The sequence below is a fragment of the Sphaeramia orbicularis genome, chromosome 12 (genome assembly GCF_902148855.1).
Source record: "Sphaeramia orbicularis chromosome 12, fSphaOr1.1, whole genome shotgun sequence".
Classification (NCBI taxonomy): Eukaryota; Metazoa; Chordata; class Actinopteri; order Kurtiformes; family Apogonidae; genus Sphaeramia; species Sphaeramia orbicularis.
Window position 1 is genome coordinate 51,264,717 of NC_043968.1, and position 18,840 is coordinate 51,283,556.

Here is an 18,840-nt window from a genome sequence, read left to right on the forward strand (position 1 = left end):
TGTTTAAATGGAGATGCTCGTAAACTTAGCACATTATGGGCTAGATGTATAGAGTATTGAGTTTCTTGTTTGTGTTTGTTGGGTTGAAATAAACCCAATGGGTGTAGCCATTGAGGTCAGATTTCCCAGGGGCAGCTGTGAGCTGAGGTCAAATCATGTTGGAACAAAGGTCAAAACCATTCTCTGTATGACATATAGTGGCTCTAGGAAAGGAGAAAAGTTCAACAGGTATATTTAACTTGTCTGACTCCTTCTGTTATATTCTCTTCTGTTTCATGCAATAAATTAAAAGAATGATATTTTGCTTTTTTAAATGGAATTATGCATTCTAAAACATTTCCCTGCGGTCTACATAAACTGTAAATGCTATGCTTGGGTCTGAATCCTTCGTTAATTCAACTCCACAGGTCCATCTTCAACCCTATTTCTGAGTAATGGCACCAGAAAGGTCATTTTGAGCGCTGGCCCTTTAAATGCAAATGAGCCATTCTGTCCCATTCAACCAACAACTGAACATTTTAGGTAATCAGCTCAAAGTTTGGACTTATTTTCAGTATGAACTACAACCGCTGATGCTGACAAACAATTATGGCGTATTTGGAGAAATGTTCGTCAGAAGTCTTGACCTTATATGTGCAAATGTCCTAATGTAACTAGATATAGACGTAGGAATTAAATTAAGCAGGAATTAAAACGGATTGTAGAAATCCACTCGATTTTTGCCAAAATGATTGCTTTGCAGCACCTGGAGTGTTCAAATTCAAACTGTATGAACTATTAGGGTCCTCAAATACACAAATGTACCAAAGACTAATAAAAGTGGGCTTAGGAAACTATGACCCCTTTAAGAGAACATACAGAATTTCACTTTATTTCTGTTAGTATATGTCTGTATGTTGTTACTTGCACAGTGTGTTACTTTTGGTATGGTTGTGTCATCTCAAAACAAACACAGACATCATACATTTACTCATAATGACAATCCCATCTTTCTTCTTCCTCGTCTTTGGAATGGATAATTTATTTATCCATTTAACCTTTATTTAACCAGCCCCTTTTTTTCTTCTTTGAGGGAGACCTGGCCAAGAACACGAGTTCCCACACCTCCCAACACAGTCCACACACAACACAGTCCTACAGTTTGCAAAGAAAGAACTAAAAATTTTTAAAATGTAACTTTGACAAAAATGTTAATCTGTAGAAGATTTTTTCAGCACACAAATGAATAGCTCACTCTTTAAAAACTGTATAAAGGAATGAAATACAGCTTTGTAGAGCTCAAGGTGACAAGTTGCCCTTCTGTTAGTTTGTATGAAGAGAAAAAAAGCAAATTCTCTCTTTAGAAATCTAATTGTTCGAGGTGTTATTACAGCAGGAGTTTGCAGTATTCTTTAAAGATGTGTGTACATGTATATGCTGTTAACTATGGATGTGTTGGCCAATTTTGCTATTGTTGAGTGTTTTTGTTTTGTCAGGTATGATGCTGGGAGGTGGTTGTGGTAGAGAACTGGCTCACTGGATCATACGTGGCCGTCCTGAAAAGGATATGTATGGATACGACATCAGGTGAATAAACGCACATGTACGCAGGTTCTGTTTACGTACACACACAAAACTGTGACAAACTCTAAACCTAAAGCCCTATTCGTATGGGACTTGTAATAACTGTACACTTCTGGTAATTTGTTCTCATTATGGAGGATCTCTGTGTTAATCCTGTGCGAATTGGTCATGTATATAATTGGTAAACAAAAAATTCCATCACAAATGATCTATTCAACAAACATGGAGGTGTTGTGATAATAGGCTTATGTTGTGATGTAGCATGGATAAACTTTGAATTAAAAAAATCCATAAATCCTTCAAAAAGATGTTGGGGTAAATGACATGTATGACGGCTACAGTAAGAAACAGTTTTCTGTTTTTCAGCACTTATCTGTTAGTGGAGACATGGAACAGATTAATATTAAAAAAAAAAAAAAAAAACCTCCGTATCCTGTGCAATTGTGCAGCATTAAACTGATATTTTGGGGGTTACTTTTCAAATCCTATGCATATAGGGCATAACTCTGAACTGAGTTTGGTATTTCTGAAATGGGAAAGTCAAATTTCAGCTTAAGTTGGGTTCTGTAACAGCTTATCGGCATATCATTTACTTCTTTCTTTAGGCATGTACCTGGGGAATAAAAAAAAAAAATCGTTTGTGGAGCTAAGAATCCTGCAATTTAGTTTTGTGTGCATGTATACACATGTACCGTATGGGTGACTTTATGTTCATTTGTCTTGAAAAACAATTGGCAGCCATAGAGAAGGAGCCTGAGTGCACTGGGAAAAGTCAATATATTAACATAAATTACTTATTCAGCAATGGCCGGTCACCAATTTTCACCATTTACCATAATTTCCTTAATGGATTCTAAATAAGCAGAGGGTGCATTTATTCAGCTCTAACCTGACCTCTCAGGAATGAAATGCAGGAGGCACCAAAAGGCAACAATAAGCCACTTCTAGAGCCACCAGAGCACAGGCAGGAGGCTGCATCATTTCAGCAACCTGCATTTAAAGCAGCATCTTGATTAAACTGAACATAACGTGCACCTTCATTTTAAATTAGCAGCATACTGTGTTCATTTACACTTATTCATTTAAGCTGTACGAAGACTGAAGTATTCAAAGCACCCTGTCTAACGGAGATCAATTATATTTGTTCAAGGGCTAGAATCTTCTATAGAGATGCTGTGGGAGCCAGACTCTCAAAACATTCAGGCCTAATTAATCTGTTGTCTAGTGTTGAAATTCACACCCAGACATTTTTTTACAAGGCAAAATTTATGAGTATAAAAATATTGTAATTAAACTTCAAGAAAGGCATCAGTGATACAGAATTTACTTGAAACACTGCGACATGATTTTTCACAGAACTTTGAAAGTTTGCCTATGTGAAAATAAGTGTGATGTTGTGATTTTACCATCTATTTATGAAGTGAAAGATAGTTTAATGACAGATGTCAACACAAGAAATATAACAAAAATATAAACTTTCTTGTCTTAGTGTAGATTTGTGAATTTTCAAGTGGACTGGAATGCTTCTGTGTACAAAGACAGGGACAGTAAATACACCATACAAGTAGCTTACCTTGAACTCCAGCACAGATGATAAAAAAAAACTGTAAAAGTGCAGCAATAGTCATCAAATTTAGATGTTCTGATTGGTGGAAACATCTTATAGCATGTTGCACTAGATACTCACTAAAAAATAAACACTTAAGCCTCTTATTGTTTTATTTAAATACATTTCAGTGATTTGCTTTTGAGTGCAATGTGTGAGGCTAAAGTTGGCAGCAAGTCAGACTATAATGAAAATCTAACGGGCTGTGAAAGTGAATGCGATGTTCCTCTTAAATTGTGTATTGGGAAGGAGTCTGCTGGCATACAAGTTAGGTTCATGGAGTAATGATAACCATGAAAACTGATTCAAATTTAAAGTTACCCCTCTTTTTAGAATGAAAAATACAATGTTTCTCTCATCTTAGGGTTTAGAAGCTCAGTTTTCACTCATCCTGCTTTCCAAAATCCACCACTGAACTTTGTCGGAAGTCAGAGAAATCACAGATCAGTTCTACAAAGCCGAACATGGTTTTTGAACTCCTGATTGGCCTTTTAATCAAAGAACAGCAGCAACCGGAATAATGAGTCAGCTATAATGAAGTCTGAATGACTGTGACTTTTAATGAGAACTAATCATTTGAGTTTGTCTCCTTCCTGTCGCAGACGTTTTCATAACTCTCTGACCGACAACGCACGCTGGATCAGAGAGAGAAGCCATGAGTCATACGCGAAAAATTACTCTGTGGTGTTTCCCTTTGATGAGCCGCTGGCCAGTCGGAACATGAGGAAGGACCCCTTCCATCAGGTATATGAGAAGTTTGATCTGTGCTGAAGACATTTAGACAGGATGTCTCAGAAGGAGTTCAAAGAAATAATCTTAATTTTGTGTTTTTCATCTGTGAGTTAGCCAAACTGTACTTTAAAGCAACTGCATTGAAATGTTGTTCTTGAGATGTTATTACAGTTTTTTACAATAGTTCTAGGACTTAACAAGACAAAATGTACTTTACAAGCTCCCTTACAATCTCTTCAACCAATAAATACTTTACACCAAGCAGCTGCCATGACACCAAGGATAAAATTTATACCATTATTGAGTGTAGGAAAGTAGAGTGTATGTGTGGGTGTATGTGTTTGCACTTGACTTGCAGATGCAGCAGTCATATAGTAATAAAATTGCTAAAAATGATATGTATATTTTGCCTATATACATGCCTTTTTCATGCTGCTATTTCCATTTTTTAAATGATAACTAGGCTGGAAACCTGTTAAATTATAAAAGTGCTTGCTTTTTGCAAACAAAGTTGCATTTTTTTGTCAAAATGCAACATATTTTCATCTACACTGATGCAAAGTTTATTAGGTTTTAGATTGGGTAACTAAAGGTAATGTGAAAAATTTACAGCCACAGGTGGGAGACATCTTTGGTCCCTTTGATGCTCTTCCTCACTGTACTCTGGCATGTTGAATTTATGTCTCTGCACTCCCATCTATGTAGTGGAACTTCGTCAAGTAAATGGACACAGAGTCAAGTCAAAGTCAGAGATCGAGCAGAATTGGAGCCGCATAAAGTGTTTATTCATGCACAAAATAAACACTGAGTTGATATCCACAGAAGCAACTGACTTTTCGCCCCAGGAGACAATTTTTATATTGTCAGAAGTAGGTTGGGTTTAGCTACAAACCATACCCATTTTTTAATCATATTTTGAACATTAATCTAGTCACGTCAGAAACCCCCTTTTTTTAGCTTGTCTCCGATAGGGTACGGTTTTTTGGTGTCTGTCAGGACTGGTCAGAAAATATACATATGCAGCTGATTTCCAGTATTAATTTGTTATATATTAATATTAAACTTTTTCCCAGAAAATGTAAATTATTTCCCAGAATGTCCAAAATTTCCACTCACGTGTACTTCTCTTGTATACCATGTTCGCCAAAACTTTCCATGAGCTCACACGCTCTTTCTGCCCGCCCCATTTTGTAACTTTCCACAATTTCACGTGTTCTTTTGATGGCTTCACGTGTTCGTTCTTCTGTGGGTCTCCCAGGAAAAAAGAAGTCAGCTGGTCTGGTACACTAAAAATAACTTCTGGCATGCAAATGAATACAGGTTAAATACCTTTGAATACAAATTGAATACTTTTGATTAAAATACAGATTTTTTTTGACACCGCAGTAACCTATATTGAAAAGCTCAAAAGGCTGTTTGCTGCTACATTAGCATACATTAACACTACCTTAGCTTAGAACATTTACCGAGTCAGTTATTTATGAATTTTGTTGTAGTTGAATGCCTTTTTAATCAAACCAATGCAAAGTACATTTACATAAGTTCACAATTTATTGATATAATGTATTTGTTTAGAGTTTTGAAGAAATTACATGTTGCAAAGACAAGTGAGGTAAAAAAACAAAAACAAAAAAAAAAAATTATGTGTACATATGTCCATGAACGTGTACAGTATATTTTCCTCTGTGCGTTTGTACTGTACGATAGACCTCAAGTTAAACCTTAGATTTATTCACTGAGCTACACTGGTCACTGTAGCTATACTGGTCTGTAAGAAACAAGGCTTGAACCAATAATGCCTCAATGGTACCCCTTCAATAAAATTTATACATATTTTAAAACCAATTGTTTTTTTTGTTTTTTTTTTGTTTTTTTTTACATGGATGGTTTTAACTCATATTTTAGCAGTTTGCTATTGCTTATTATCCTATTTCAAATGACCTTATGAACCCCAAACATCTCTGACCGTTCCAGTCACTTTTACTTTTGTAGCATGGGCAGGGTCCTCAGTATCTTTTCAGGGCTTTCATAGACACCTAGTTTTTTATACATCGGTGTGGAAAATTCAGGTCCTATGCTTGAGTTTTTTTTAAAATAGAAGCAGCCAGTTTTCCTGAGAAGCATTTCTACTGCCATATAACCTCATCAGTCAGTTTTGATCACTTCTTATATTTTTAGAGGTTCTAGGACCAGAGTTTCAGACCTGTATGACTCACTTCTTTTCTCCTTTACTTCCATCCTGTTTTCCCCGTATCATCCCACGGCCTTCGCTTATCTGTCTCTCAATTGCTTTCCTCTTTTTTGACATCCTGCAATTTCAAAGTCATAATTTCCCCCACCATTCTTCCTACTATTCATACTTACTGTCTCTTTATTTTTGTCTCCAACGGTGGAAATTACAGTCTTTGTTCTCATTTGAATATGTATTGCATATGAGAACTGTTAATTGTAAGTAAATGAGATGCCAGTCTTTGTCTTTCCCTCTCATTAACCTCTGTAACCTCTGTGTGTCACTGTTTAGTTTGATAAAGTATGTCATGATCGAGCAAATCAACATGACAGGATTGGAAAATGTCTGTTTGAAACCTCCATACTCACAGTTTAGTATGTTAATAATTAGGTTGATACTGCAAATATCTTACTTAAAACTATACGTAAAGCTATATACTAACATGTCACCCACTGGCTGTTTTACCAAAGAAGTGTTGAAGAAATGGTGATGCAAGTGTTTACAAAGATGCAATCACCTGTCAAACTCTGTAACTTTTCTTCTGTGTCCTCATCTGATCTCTTTTCACACTGTCTCCTTTTCACTTGCAGTATTTATTTCTCCCCCTCTCTTTTTAAATGTCGACGCTGGTTCAGGGTCAGGCAGAAGGCTGTTAGCTTTGTAACTTTGCTCCAGTGGCTGCATTAATTAATGCAAACCCTGCCAACATGACTATAAATGATACACTTAGCGTCGGTAGCCTGATCTCAGATGTCTTTCAGCTTCCTTTTCTCGTTACCGTGACACAAACTCTTAATGGGCCTCACCACCATATTTTATGCATTAATGATCCACTTAGCCCTGCTTTCCTGCTCCAGACTTCATTTACCTTTAACTGTTGCAATTTTGGCCTCCCTTCAAACATGTGAGCATTCTTTCAGAACAGATTACTGTCACACAAATTGCATTAGCAATATTGTCGATGTGTTTTGTAGTGCATGTCTACAGTTCTCGGAGCTTGTTTTGCTTAGTTTCAATGACACCTTCCATGCATAATTAACCCTTTTCACCTCAGGCCCTTTTCAATATTTTGTATTGAATGAATTGTCAAAGGCATGAAGCAGTGGGATAATATTTTTCAGTCAGTGATTTTCACCGTCATGATGAATTTCATTGTTGACAAACTGTCCTATGTGTTTAGGATTCATTATTTTAGGTTTAGTTTCGTTGATTGTAAAGCAAAACAACCTTACTTATTCTCTGTTTTAATCATCTATTAAATCACATTAAATAGGGAGATACTTCTCAATGTAGTTTATATGAATCATATTTGCTGACAGACCTGTCACATTTGTTATGTTATCACTTTATCGCAATTACATGATCAAACAGCAGATATTTTTTATAGTCATTACCATCTCTATTCACTGCAGCTGGATCAAACAGAAATGTCTTATTTCCATTACTGTTTCTGTGTCATTTTCTGCAATTTTAGATTTGACCCTTTTAAAGACGTCATCCTGAGGAGCCTAAAGGTTGATTGACTGATGTATTATTTCGAATATGAAATTCAAAACAGAAGAAAATAAATAAACAGAACACTTAAACATAAGACATATAATACATATTTGAAAAGGAATGAAAAGAAGCATTACTTATAAACTCCCACCCCTTCTCCTTAAATAATTAATAACAGTAATAATGTTCCTTGTCTAGGCTCAGTTCAGTGCATAAGTTACAAATTATGAATTTTATACAACTTTTCTACTATTGCTTCCCTCTGAAACCTTACACACTGCCATATGTACCTGTCTTTAACAATTATTTCTTTGTATATGTAAGGGGAAAAAAAGCGGGGGGGCATCTATAGTTAAAGACCCATTCAGCAATTTATTAGTGCAATAAATATTCTCTGCATTGAATAATAACTTAAGCTTAATATTGACTTCACACAAAAACGACCTTGTTAACTTTGTGTCTACTCTCACTGAAAAATTTGGAATGCCCGTGTATGAAAAGTTTTTAGTTTCTAAAATATATTAAGTATATTTCTTCTGCAGTACGTGTCTACTGTTATTTAGTGCACATTGATGCAGTCCATACCACATGGACATTGCAAACCATATCATGATTAACCCAAACATTTTTTCCCCTTAATATCGACATGAAAAACCCCTCAAAGGGTCAAACTCCACACTGACATCTTTCTATATAGTGAAAGTATTGAATGACCATTGAAACATACTTGTATTTAAGAAGAGGGGAACAATAAGTTATTTATGGAATATCTGGCCTGTGTTTTTGTTTGCAGAGCTAAAAGGCAAACAGAAATGCAGTTTTTATGTATGTGTATAGTGGTCTGTGCAATACATGGCTCCTCTTTTTCACCAGATGTACTGTATGAGTATAAACAAACATTTTTTTAGGCTTATACGAGTGGCATAAAATGGACAACAAAAGATAACTCATGTGAATTACAATCAGTTTCATCACTGTGACGACCACATGTGCAGATACATGTGTTAGATATGTCAGCGTGTCATGCTATTTTCAGGACCTGTCACAATTTGTTTTTTTTATTCTGCAACTTAGAGCTGTCTAGAATAAATCCTTGTATTACATGTTCCTCTTCACCTACTGTTGCTCAAAGTACCTTAATTTCCATGGTAACAGGTATGTGTTAGCTCAGGTATCATTATTTTATCTTCCTGTATAATTATTGCTCTTAAATAAGAGTCCTGTTCCTGTGACAATGGATCAATCCAGCCTTTAGCCGCATGTCTAGAACTCTGCTTATCACTCAAAGGCTATCACCTAGCAACTGGCCTTGTGACTATGGAAAATATATATAGGTTATGGGTATGTATGTATGGGTGCTGGAGAAAAGACACGGAAAGACGGTTTAATTCTTCTTATTTAAAGTATCTATAGTTCACGAGAATATTTGTCATATCTAATCATGAGGGAATGTGTCACAGCTGAGCACTACTTAGAGATTTAATCGGTCAAGGAAGCCGTCTCTATGCAAATAATGAGACGGTCTACTTTTAGGAAGCAATGCATGTTTATTTCAGAGCACAAACAGGCCATCTCTGACACTGCTGCTCACACATTTTCTCCACCTCGGTAGCACGGATGGTAAATATAGCTTAGAGTGGGAAGTTCTGGCAGGAGACAGCTAGCCGCCTGCTATGAGGAGAGCATAGCACAACATACCTTCCAACTGTGGGCGACTGTCAATTTAACAAGGAAGGTGGCCACTGGTGAAATATCTTATTTCAGAATAGGTCACAAAATCAAGAATTAACAAGTGCACTATATTTGCTACAGTTTGTGCCATCAATTCTCATCAGTGTGGCTTTTTGTGACATAGTGTTATTTATTTTAAGCCGTGCCAATCAGTACTTTATAGTGGATGAAGTAATACGTGCAGTGTGTTAGGTGTTGTATTAACAGACCCACAGACTATTATCATATTATCATTCTACACTGCAGCTCATGGAACTGTGTAAGCATTTTTCAGTTGTCTATTTTTTGCTTCGCAGGGTTTAATCCCGCTGTTCTGAACTGCCTTGTTTTTCCAGGCCACAGCAGGATGCTTCCAGTGAATTTTTTTTTTTTTTTTTTTTTTTTTTACTTCATCTTCCCAGAAAACAAACAGAAGGAGTTGGCATTTAGTTGCTTTTATCAGTAAAAACCCCTTTGGGACTTAACAACTGTTTTCAAGGGGGTCCCCAAGACAAACCAACAGAAAACTACCAGCATAGTAATGAAATATAAATCACAGGCCCAGAGATTCTCGATGGGCCGGCTCATGTCAAGCTCGAGTTTGGGTCGGTTGGATGGGAAAAATAATTCTGACACTTATCTGTCACTTATCCAGTCTTCTTCTTATGTTCATTCTCCATTCATCTGACAGTGCAGCCCCTACATTGCAGTAGATTAGATGTGTTCTACCATCTGAGGGGATTCTTCCCTCCCAAGTGTTTAAGTTGGTTGGGCCCACGAGTCATCTTTTCTGGAGCGGTAAAATTTAAAATAGCAACAGAATAGCATAAAGCATCAGTTGGTGGTGACGGAGGGCAGAAAGAGGCCAGGTGGAGCCTGAAAGACCAGGTTAAAGAAAAGAAAGGGGGTGGAAGAAGATGCTGCCAAATGTGTGAAATTAACAGAGCTGTTTTCCAGAGAACAGACCCTAGTTGCAGCCGGTAAAGACAGATATGAAAAGAATTCTGTATTGTCAGTGTATAAGGCTATTGCGCAATGTTTGCAGCGTCAGCTAAGTGTAGTTTCTTTTGCAAAGCCCAATACACACCATTAATCACAAATATCCAGTTTTAAGCTGAAAGCAATAAACATAATTTAGAAGTGTAATATATTAAATTAATGTAAACCTAACAATAGAGCACCTCTCTGCTGGGAGGAAAAATGCCATTTTAATTTCACATAATTTAAATTTCAACATATTGCTCTTGTACAAAGGTAATTACTTTTTCATCTTTATCATGTTGTTTTACCTTACAAATCTTTTTCTGATTTAAATTTGAATTAAATTGTTTAAGTGAAGTGTTTTCTGTTAACATACCAACAATACCTGAACTTATACCCAATAAAAAGGTGTTGTAATAGCTAGCTGCTGTTTCATTTATTCAAATTCCTCCTCCATGGTAAAAGTGGGCTGGTTTGGGCCCCCTGATAAATCATGTTCATTAAATACTGTCGTTAACCTAACAAAAACAAACAGAAACTGTAACTGTAGTCAGTGGTAGCTGAAAACATTTGGTATGAGAGAAGAATTTAACAAATATTTAAGTAACTCAAATCAGGATAAAGACTTAATATGAACAGGGTAATGACACTAAACAGCAGAAGTCCATCCATCCATCCATTTTCTGAACTGTTTGTTCTTGTGAGGGTCATGGGGACACAGCGAGAACATGCAAACTCCACCCAGACAGGCCCACACCCCACCTGAGTAGAAGACCTAAAATTAAGATCTGTTTTTGCTGATTTGCTAGAGAGAAAGGGAACCACAAATTCAAGATGGAATAGGTGGAACACCAAAAAACACCTTAAAAAAATGGTGAAAATGTGACTTTAATTTGCCAGGGAGGTCAGAAATTACTGCAATATTTACTTCTACTGTCCTGAAGTGGCTGGTTATTAAATAGAACAGATGTTAATATGTGATAGACTGTTTGGTTTGTCAATGTTCGCAGCTCTGTAACTGATAATGTGAATAAATACACACATGCAAACACATTCAATTATTATTATTATTATTATTTTTACTTATGCATATGTTTCTGTGTAATTGTTGTGTTGTCAACACTGAATAGCAAACATTATCATCTGTATGCATTCTATTCTGAATAAATTGTACTCACTGTGTGTGTAATTGTTTGTTTTAGGTGCTGACGGAGCAGGGCTGTGTGTTTCAGGAGAGACACGGCTGGGAGAGACCCGGCTGGTTCAACAAAGATGGGCCCGCTCCTGTGAGAAACACACATTCACCAACATACACTGTACATCAGCATGTGTTCATCTGTTGTTTATTTATATCCAAATATTGACAAAAGACACTTGGGAAGACATAAAGATGGAAATTGTAATCTGCTTTCTGGAAAAATATTGTCACCATGAACTTGTTACCAGCAATAGATGACACCGAAACTTATCCACACAGTTGCTTGGACTTTTTCTCTGCTTGGAAAATTGGTGATTAATGAGCCTTTTACTTTTTGTTGGTGTTGTTTTTTGTTTTCTTATCTTTGTTATTGCAAAGGTTAAAGACTATGATTACTACGGAGCTTATGAGACCAAGAAGAACGTGAACTACAAATATAATGAATTGCTGGGCAAAGAATACACATTTGACTTTCCTCCACATCATGACGTGGTAAGACACAAAGTGTAGAGGTGTGACTGGGTGAATATGTTTTTACAATGCAGATACGTTTCATATTTCATACATTTCTCCACATCAATCAGATATCTCTAGGCTGTAAATGTCAGGGTGTCCAGAGGGTGGATCTAATGCTGTGAACATGTGTGCTCATGGGAAATATGTGAGTGCTCATGGGAAAATACTATCATGGACAAGTGAAAGGGAGCATATGTACAGTCAGTTTTGAAGGAAACATAGGAAGAGAATGGAGTACATTAATATCAACGGTCTTCTATTTTTACCTGTTTTATTTATTTATTTTTTATCTATGTTTAAATATTTCAGGTTTGGATTTTGGGCACTGGTCTGTGCAGTACGACCACAATGTCATATCCTGGCATTTCATTTCATGTCCAGTAAATGATAGGCCACCTACTACTACAACACATTTGCTATAAATTCAGTGAAAAAATTGTTTATTTAAAATGACTAAAAGTAAAGACCCATTGCCCTTTGTGTTTTCTGAAACTATATTCTTATTCATATTGGAGAGCTTTTCCTCTTTTACTGTACTTAGAACAAGAGTTTGCTCACTTATTCCCCAAAGCATATAACGAAAATATGTTTCAACTATAGACACAAGCAAAATAAACATCGGTTTAAAAAGGGAAATTGTCCCACTTATATTAAAAAGATTTTATACTCTGGTCTGTGTCTTTCCTTGCCAAAACCACTGAAAGGCAACAGAAGTAGACCCTCTTATTTTCAAGCTCCTTGTTTTGTGTGTGCTTTTTGGAGTGCATCGTACATCAGATTAGATTGTAGTACTAGTGAGAAAAAAACACATAAACAGATTGTAAAAAGAAAAAAAATACAAGAATGGAAGGAAAAAAAACCCCGAAGTGACTATTGACATAGTACTGTGGTATGAAATATCGGTTTGTCTATTACCACAGAGCCAATCACAATGCACATTACATCATGTCTAGACTGGTAACTTACATCCTGAAAAAGTACCAAGGCAATCATATAGCAAATAGGTCAGCCTGAGACACAGTGGACATTTAGCACACTTGGTAACATATCGGACTGCAACATGGAAGACTTGCGTTGAATTCCACACAGCACACTGCTGCATCTAACATGTAGCTCCACCCACCTCTAGCCTCCAGAGCAAAGAACACCATAAAACAACATATAGAGGAGCCAGAACAATAATTCCTATTCTATACTATATACTATCACTAATTTGTTGTTTCTTCCATCAATTGCAAAATGCACAAAAGACTGCACCGAAGTATACACCATGTATCACCACAGTACTGTGGCAACAAGAGGCGAATGAGTTCATGTAACATTATCTCTGTTTGGCTCTAGTACAAATGCAAACATTTGATTAGCTCTGTGGCAATAGACAAACTGATATTTTGTGCCACAGTACTGTGGCAATAGCCATTGCCAAAAAAAGCAAAAGAAATGTGAGGGAACAAAAACATCAGTACAGCTAGAGGAAGCAATTTATAAGTAAATATATGAGTGATTATGATGGTACATAGTTTGTCTAACAAAAAAATGTATGGTTTGATTCTTAAGGGAATTTCAGCTTTTGCAGTTTTCTAACATGATTTGCAAAGATGTTCCAACGAAGATGTCCTTGGAATCTAATGGAAAACAGAGGTTATGTCCACACTGATTTGTTTTTGCTTGAAAACGCAATAAGATAAAAACAGAGACTTCTGGAAACTGGGCTTTTTCCTCCAGGTCTGTTTTGTATTGTGGACAGACAAAGATGATGACCTTTAGAATCGAAGAGACCCAGATTGGCTGCCTGATTGGTCTTATCGGTCCCAGCGTATCCCTCACTCATTAGTCACACCCCTGTTGTTTGAGCAATTTATGATTATTCCTTTGTCCAGCAGTGTTTTTCTCCCCCTGGTCATGTGATATACATGTTAGAATATTTGGAGATTAATTTTGCAACACTGTCATTAGTGAGGATATAACCTGAGAAAATGTTGTCCTCAAGAAAATTCTTTAGTTCACAGTTGTTACAAATAGTTGTTTGCATTGAAATAAACAATTGTGCATAAGGTGAAAGGAAGGATGTTGTTCTATCATGCTATACTTTATTCATTAACATGTCACACACCTCAAGGAGGAATGATGGAGAGGGAATATAATGTATTTGTTTTCCTTCAGATTAAAAGCGAGTGCCTCTCATGTAGACACGGTGTGGCTGTGTTTGACATGTCCTACTTTGGAAAGTTCTATCTCACTGGACCAGATGCCAAGAAGGCGGCTGATTGGCTGTTCACTGCTGATGTCAACAAGAAGCCAGGTCAGTGTGTGTCTGATGCTGAAGTAAGAACACACACACTCACACAGACACACACACATGCATGCACAGGCTCAGACAGATGGGAGAAAAGATTGACAGAATGAAGAGGGTGCTCACATGTATAGAGGGACAAAACAAAATGCCAGAACACAAACAAAGTTGCTCTTCCACAAAGACATCCTAAATACTCATACAGTAAGCTCATACATACTTTCTCCACTGTTGAAGGTTCCTTGTAAGTGTTTGCACAGCATCGATTGCATTACCTTATTTTTTTAAGTTTGTGAAATTGACAGCTATGCCTGCTCTGTACTGTGATTGGCAGTCTCCCCTGTGTGTTGGCAGAGATGGAGGCGGTGTGCTTTCAGTGAAGAGACAGGAGGAGTGTGAATAAAATCAGGATCAAGTTATGAATAAGGGACTCACTCCAGCGGTTCCTCTCTATCAATCTCACCCAAAAAGGCTGGAAAGCTACACAGAGACTAAACCTTTTGTACTGGAATTGTCCCATTTTTTTTCCCAAACACAAACTTGCACAGTCAGAATAATTTAAAAGATATCAGTCTGCACTTTGAGGCTCTAAAGGGGAGCTTTCAACCCAGTACAAAACGTGTCGTTCAACCATATCGTCTCACTTGTGATTCACCGTTTTTTTTCTTGCTGCCAGGTCTTAAGTATATAGCATTTTCTGCTATCAGAAGGTTTCACAATCAAAATAGTAATAGACAGTAGTAGATGACATCATGGGAGTTGTTTTCCTAATATTACCAATAAACTTCTACCTGACATGACACAGACAGATGTTTACAGACGATGTAATACATGAAAGCTTTGTGCATATTATCTTTAGCGACATACACCGATCATCCATAACATTATGCTCACTGACAGGAGAAGTGGTAATGATATTGATTATTATTTCATTGCAATGGTACCTTTCACTGGCTTGGATATATTAGACAAGTGAACATTTAGTCCTCAAAGCTAATGTGTTGGAAGCAGCAAAATGAGCAACGCAAGTACCTGAGTGACTTTGACCAGATCCATATTGTAACGGTAATGACTAGGTCAGAGCATCTCCACAACTGCAGGTCTTGTTGGGTGGTCCTGGTTTGCAGTGGTTAGGACTGACCAAAAATGGACTAAGGAAGGGCATCCCAATCTCAGGACAATTGATCTGTGGGAGTCGGTCCAGATACCACAGCACCCCTTCAGAGGGGTGAGCTGTTTTCATGGAAAAACAGGAACCTACACCGTATTAGATGGTAATAATGTTATGGACCCAAAGACGCTCAATTGGTTGGGATTCGGTTGCTCTTTAAACCAACTCTGCCCTACAAGATCTGAAGATGGTTTGACTCAGTGATTGGACTCGCCTGTCAAAGTTACCCAGATCCTCACTCTTGTCCATTTTAGTGTTTCTAACACATTAACTTGGAGGACTAAAGGTTCACTTGCTGCTTAATGTATCCTACCCACTGGCAGGTCACATTTTATTGAGAAAATCCAAATTAATACCATTTTACTTGTATATTCATGTTATGTCATTTCAAACAAAATATCAAGGTGGCTAATGTTGATGAATAAAACAATGGATAAAATTATGTACATTTCTAGTTTGTACCATTGTAAATGTTAAGTGCGGAAATGTTTCATATTATACTGTACCTTTAATGTAATTATAGGAGTTGCACTTCCTAAATGAATCTTTAAAGGTGCTGGAGACTTTCGTGACCAATTTTTCGTCAAATCTGTAAAACCTCAGTCATAGCCTAAGTATCACGAATCTGTAAGTCTTTCTGTGATTACTCACCTGAATCTTTTGCATTACGGTGAACAATTTCAAAGTGCCATCCACCATAAACAGTCCATGTGTTTACAAACGAGCCAGGAGGTCACTCGGGCATCTTCGGAATTTTGTTGCAACGTGCATTGTGGGAAGCGAAGGCTCGCGCAGCCACCTGACAGTGGCAGCTGGAACAGACACGATCAGAAACGGCAGGAACTTCCTTCCTTCTATGCATATTCCTCCAGCTGTTTCCGCGTGTTTGTTTCATCCATATACCATATGGTTGCGCTGCCACTGCTGCTGTCAGGTGGCTGCGCAAACCTCCGTCTCCCACAATGCACATTGTGACAAAATTCCAAAGATGCCCGAGTGACCTCCCGGGTCAGTTTGTAAACACACGGATGGTTTTTAGTAGATGGCACTTAAAAATTGTTCACTGTAATGCAAGAGATTCAGGTGAGTAATCACAGAAAGACTTACAGATTTGTAATACTGAGGATATGACTGAGGTTTTTCAGATTTTATGAAAAATTGGCCACAAAAGTCTCCAGCACCTTTAATGTCCTATTAGTCTGACTTTTGCTTTGCTGATACATTTACATACCTTTTCTTTTAGGCTGATTACAGCATAAAACTAACTGTAATTAGTCAGTCGTTGACATATTTTCATGGTATTGTAACTGGTAATAGTGTTTTTGCATATCTCTTGTAATTAGATGCAGACTTCCTTCGTTCTGATGCTTTGTGCTGACATCCTCATCATTAAAATCTAAGATTGTAGAAATTGTTTATTTCGCTATCAGGTATCACACAAAGGACAATGTTTTCACCTGCCAGCAGAGTTGTAACCTCTTGAGTTAAATTCAATTCATTAAGAATTCATTTCTATTTGAAGACGGACCCAGAGAAGCAGAAAGTCAGGATTCGGTTACAAACAAAGCAGAGGAGTGACCTCAGACTGGGGTTCATGTTTATACTCATTTCAGTCGGCTTGGTTCCAATAGACTGCACAAAGCAAAATCTGCCACAAGAGTTAATTGTATCATTATTTCTGTTTTATTTCAGGCTCCACTGTGTATACCTGCATGCTGAATAAGAGAGGAGGGGCAGAGGCTGACCTGACGGTGAGCAGACTGGAGCCCGGCACTGCCAACTTGCCCCTGGCGCCAGAGTCCAACGGTGAGAAACTGTGGATTTTTATCATTTTCTTACCTCTATCTGCTGTTTTGTTTTATGTGTTATGTGATCTGTGTTTCTGTGATTCTTTTCTGCTCATTATTCCCCTTCATCTCTATCTTTTACAGAGTATACCTGTCTTATTATTTCTTTTCTGTTTATTGTTTTATAGTCAGTACATTGATATATTGTGTTTGTTGCAACATTATGTCCTTTGTAATTTTGATATTCTGTTTTCACAGTTTCTTTCCTCTGTCATTCTCTGTATCCTTCTCTTACTCTGTTTTATGTCGTATTCAGTATTCATTGTGTCATTTTGCTTATTTCTATCTACAGCACACAGTCAATCATATCAGCCATGCTGTTGTATTGTATTATTTGTTGTATTGTGGCACATGTTGAATTTGCTGTTCTGTCTTTTTGTCTTTCTTTATCGTACACCCCCATTCATCTGTTCTTCATACCATTTTCAAAATCTGGGTTACGCCAAGCAAAGCTGAAACATCTGAACCAACCAAAAAAATGAAAAATATCACTCCAGGTTTTTTCCATTAAAATGCATAAAAGAAAAATGATTGATCACCATTATACTGTATGTTGCCAGAAACTTTGTGTAGTAATTTCTTATAGTATCACTTTGTTTTCTCACCTGATCACTCACTTTCTTCTTTTTTCCCGTGCTTCAGGAGACGCGTACTACCTTGCCATTGGAGGTGGTGTGGCAGAACACAACTGGAACCACATCAGAACGGTTCTTCAGGATCAAGGCTTCCACTGCCATCTTACAGATTTCTCTGAGGACATGGGGATGATCAGCATCCAGGGACCAAAGAGGTAGGGAAAGAAAGAATAAAAAACATGGAGCAGGGGTGGAAAGGATGATGAATGAAATAAGGGTTGGTAATGATCCATACTCAGGTGAAATAAGGGTAAAAAGAAGTGGCACGGAGGTGAAAAATAATGACTGGTCTGAGATAAAGGTTATGATTCACATTGTGGACAAAAGAAAGGGAAAACTAAACAGATGAGTGGTTCAATCGATAAGGAGAAGATGGGGTAAGTGCCTTCTTCCCAGAGTTAATTAGAGGTGAAGGAAGGGACAGAGTTGGAATGAAACAAGAACCAGAAAGAGTAGGAGAGATCAAGGTTCGCATTGCATTTTAATGTTGCTATTGGGAATGAAACGGTGCTATTTAGGGCCTTAATTATGTGTTCATTAATGTATTTGGTCATAATTTTAACTTGTCAAGTGGGCACCCATAAGTGGAGGCTGGTGTCAGAAATAATTAGAATCACAGATTTCACTGGATTTTTTTCCACCCTTCATGGATATCTTCATTTTCCTCCCTCCTCTCACTTTGTTTCCCCTATATTTAGCTTCTTGCTTCATTGATCCTTTCCAAGAGATTGTTTATTCAGGTTATAGATTTTCAGACAAATACTGTAAGTGAATAATCAAGTTACATGAGCTCAAAATGTCGCAGTACAGTAACAAAGTTAGTGTGATTTACATTCTCACAGTATAAAATTTTTATCTCCC

The 18,840-nt window shown here is 37.2% G+C and overlaps 1 protein-coding gene across 1 annotated transcript in view; it reads left to right on the top strand.

Annotated features, from left to right (window-relative positions):
- The window catches only part of sardh (sarcosine dehydrogenase), a 62,928-nt gene that overhangs the window by 23,920 nt on the left and 20,168 nt on the right, over positions 1 to 18,840 (top strand). The window contains exons 11-17 of the mRNA XM_030150626.1: positions 1,476 to 1,566; positions 3,772 to 3,913; positions 11,522 to 11,605; positions 11,896 to 12,009; positions 14,197 to 14,335; positions 17,190 to 17,303; positions 17,987 to 18,134. Coding sequence (XP_030006486.1) covers positions 1,476 to 1,566; positions 3,772 to 3,913; positions 11,522 to 11,605; positions 11,896 to 12,009; positions 14,197 to 14,335; positions 17,190 to 17,303; positions 17,987 to 18,134 — 832 coding nt within the window. The remainder of the gene's footprint in view (positions 1 to 1,475; positions 1,567 to 3,771; positions 3,914 to 11,521; positions 11,606 to 11,895; positions 12,010 to 14,196; positions 14,336 to 17,189; positions 17,304 to 17,986; positions 18,135 to 18,840) is intronic.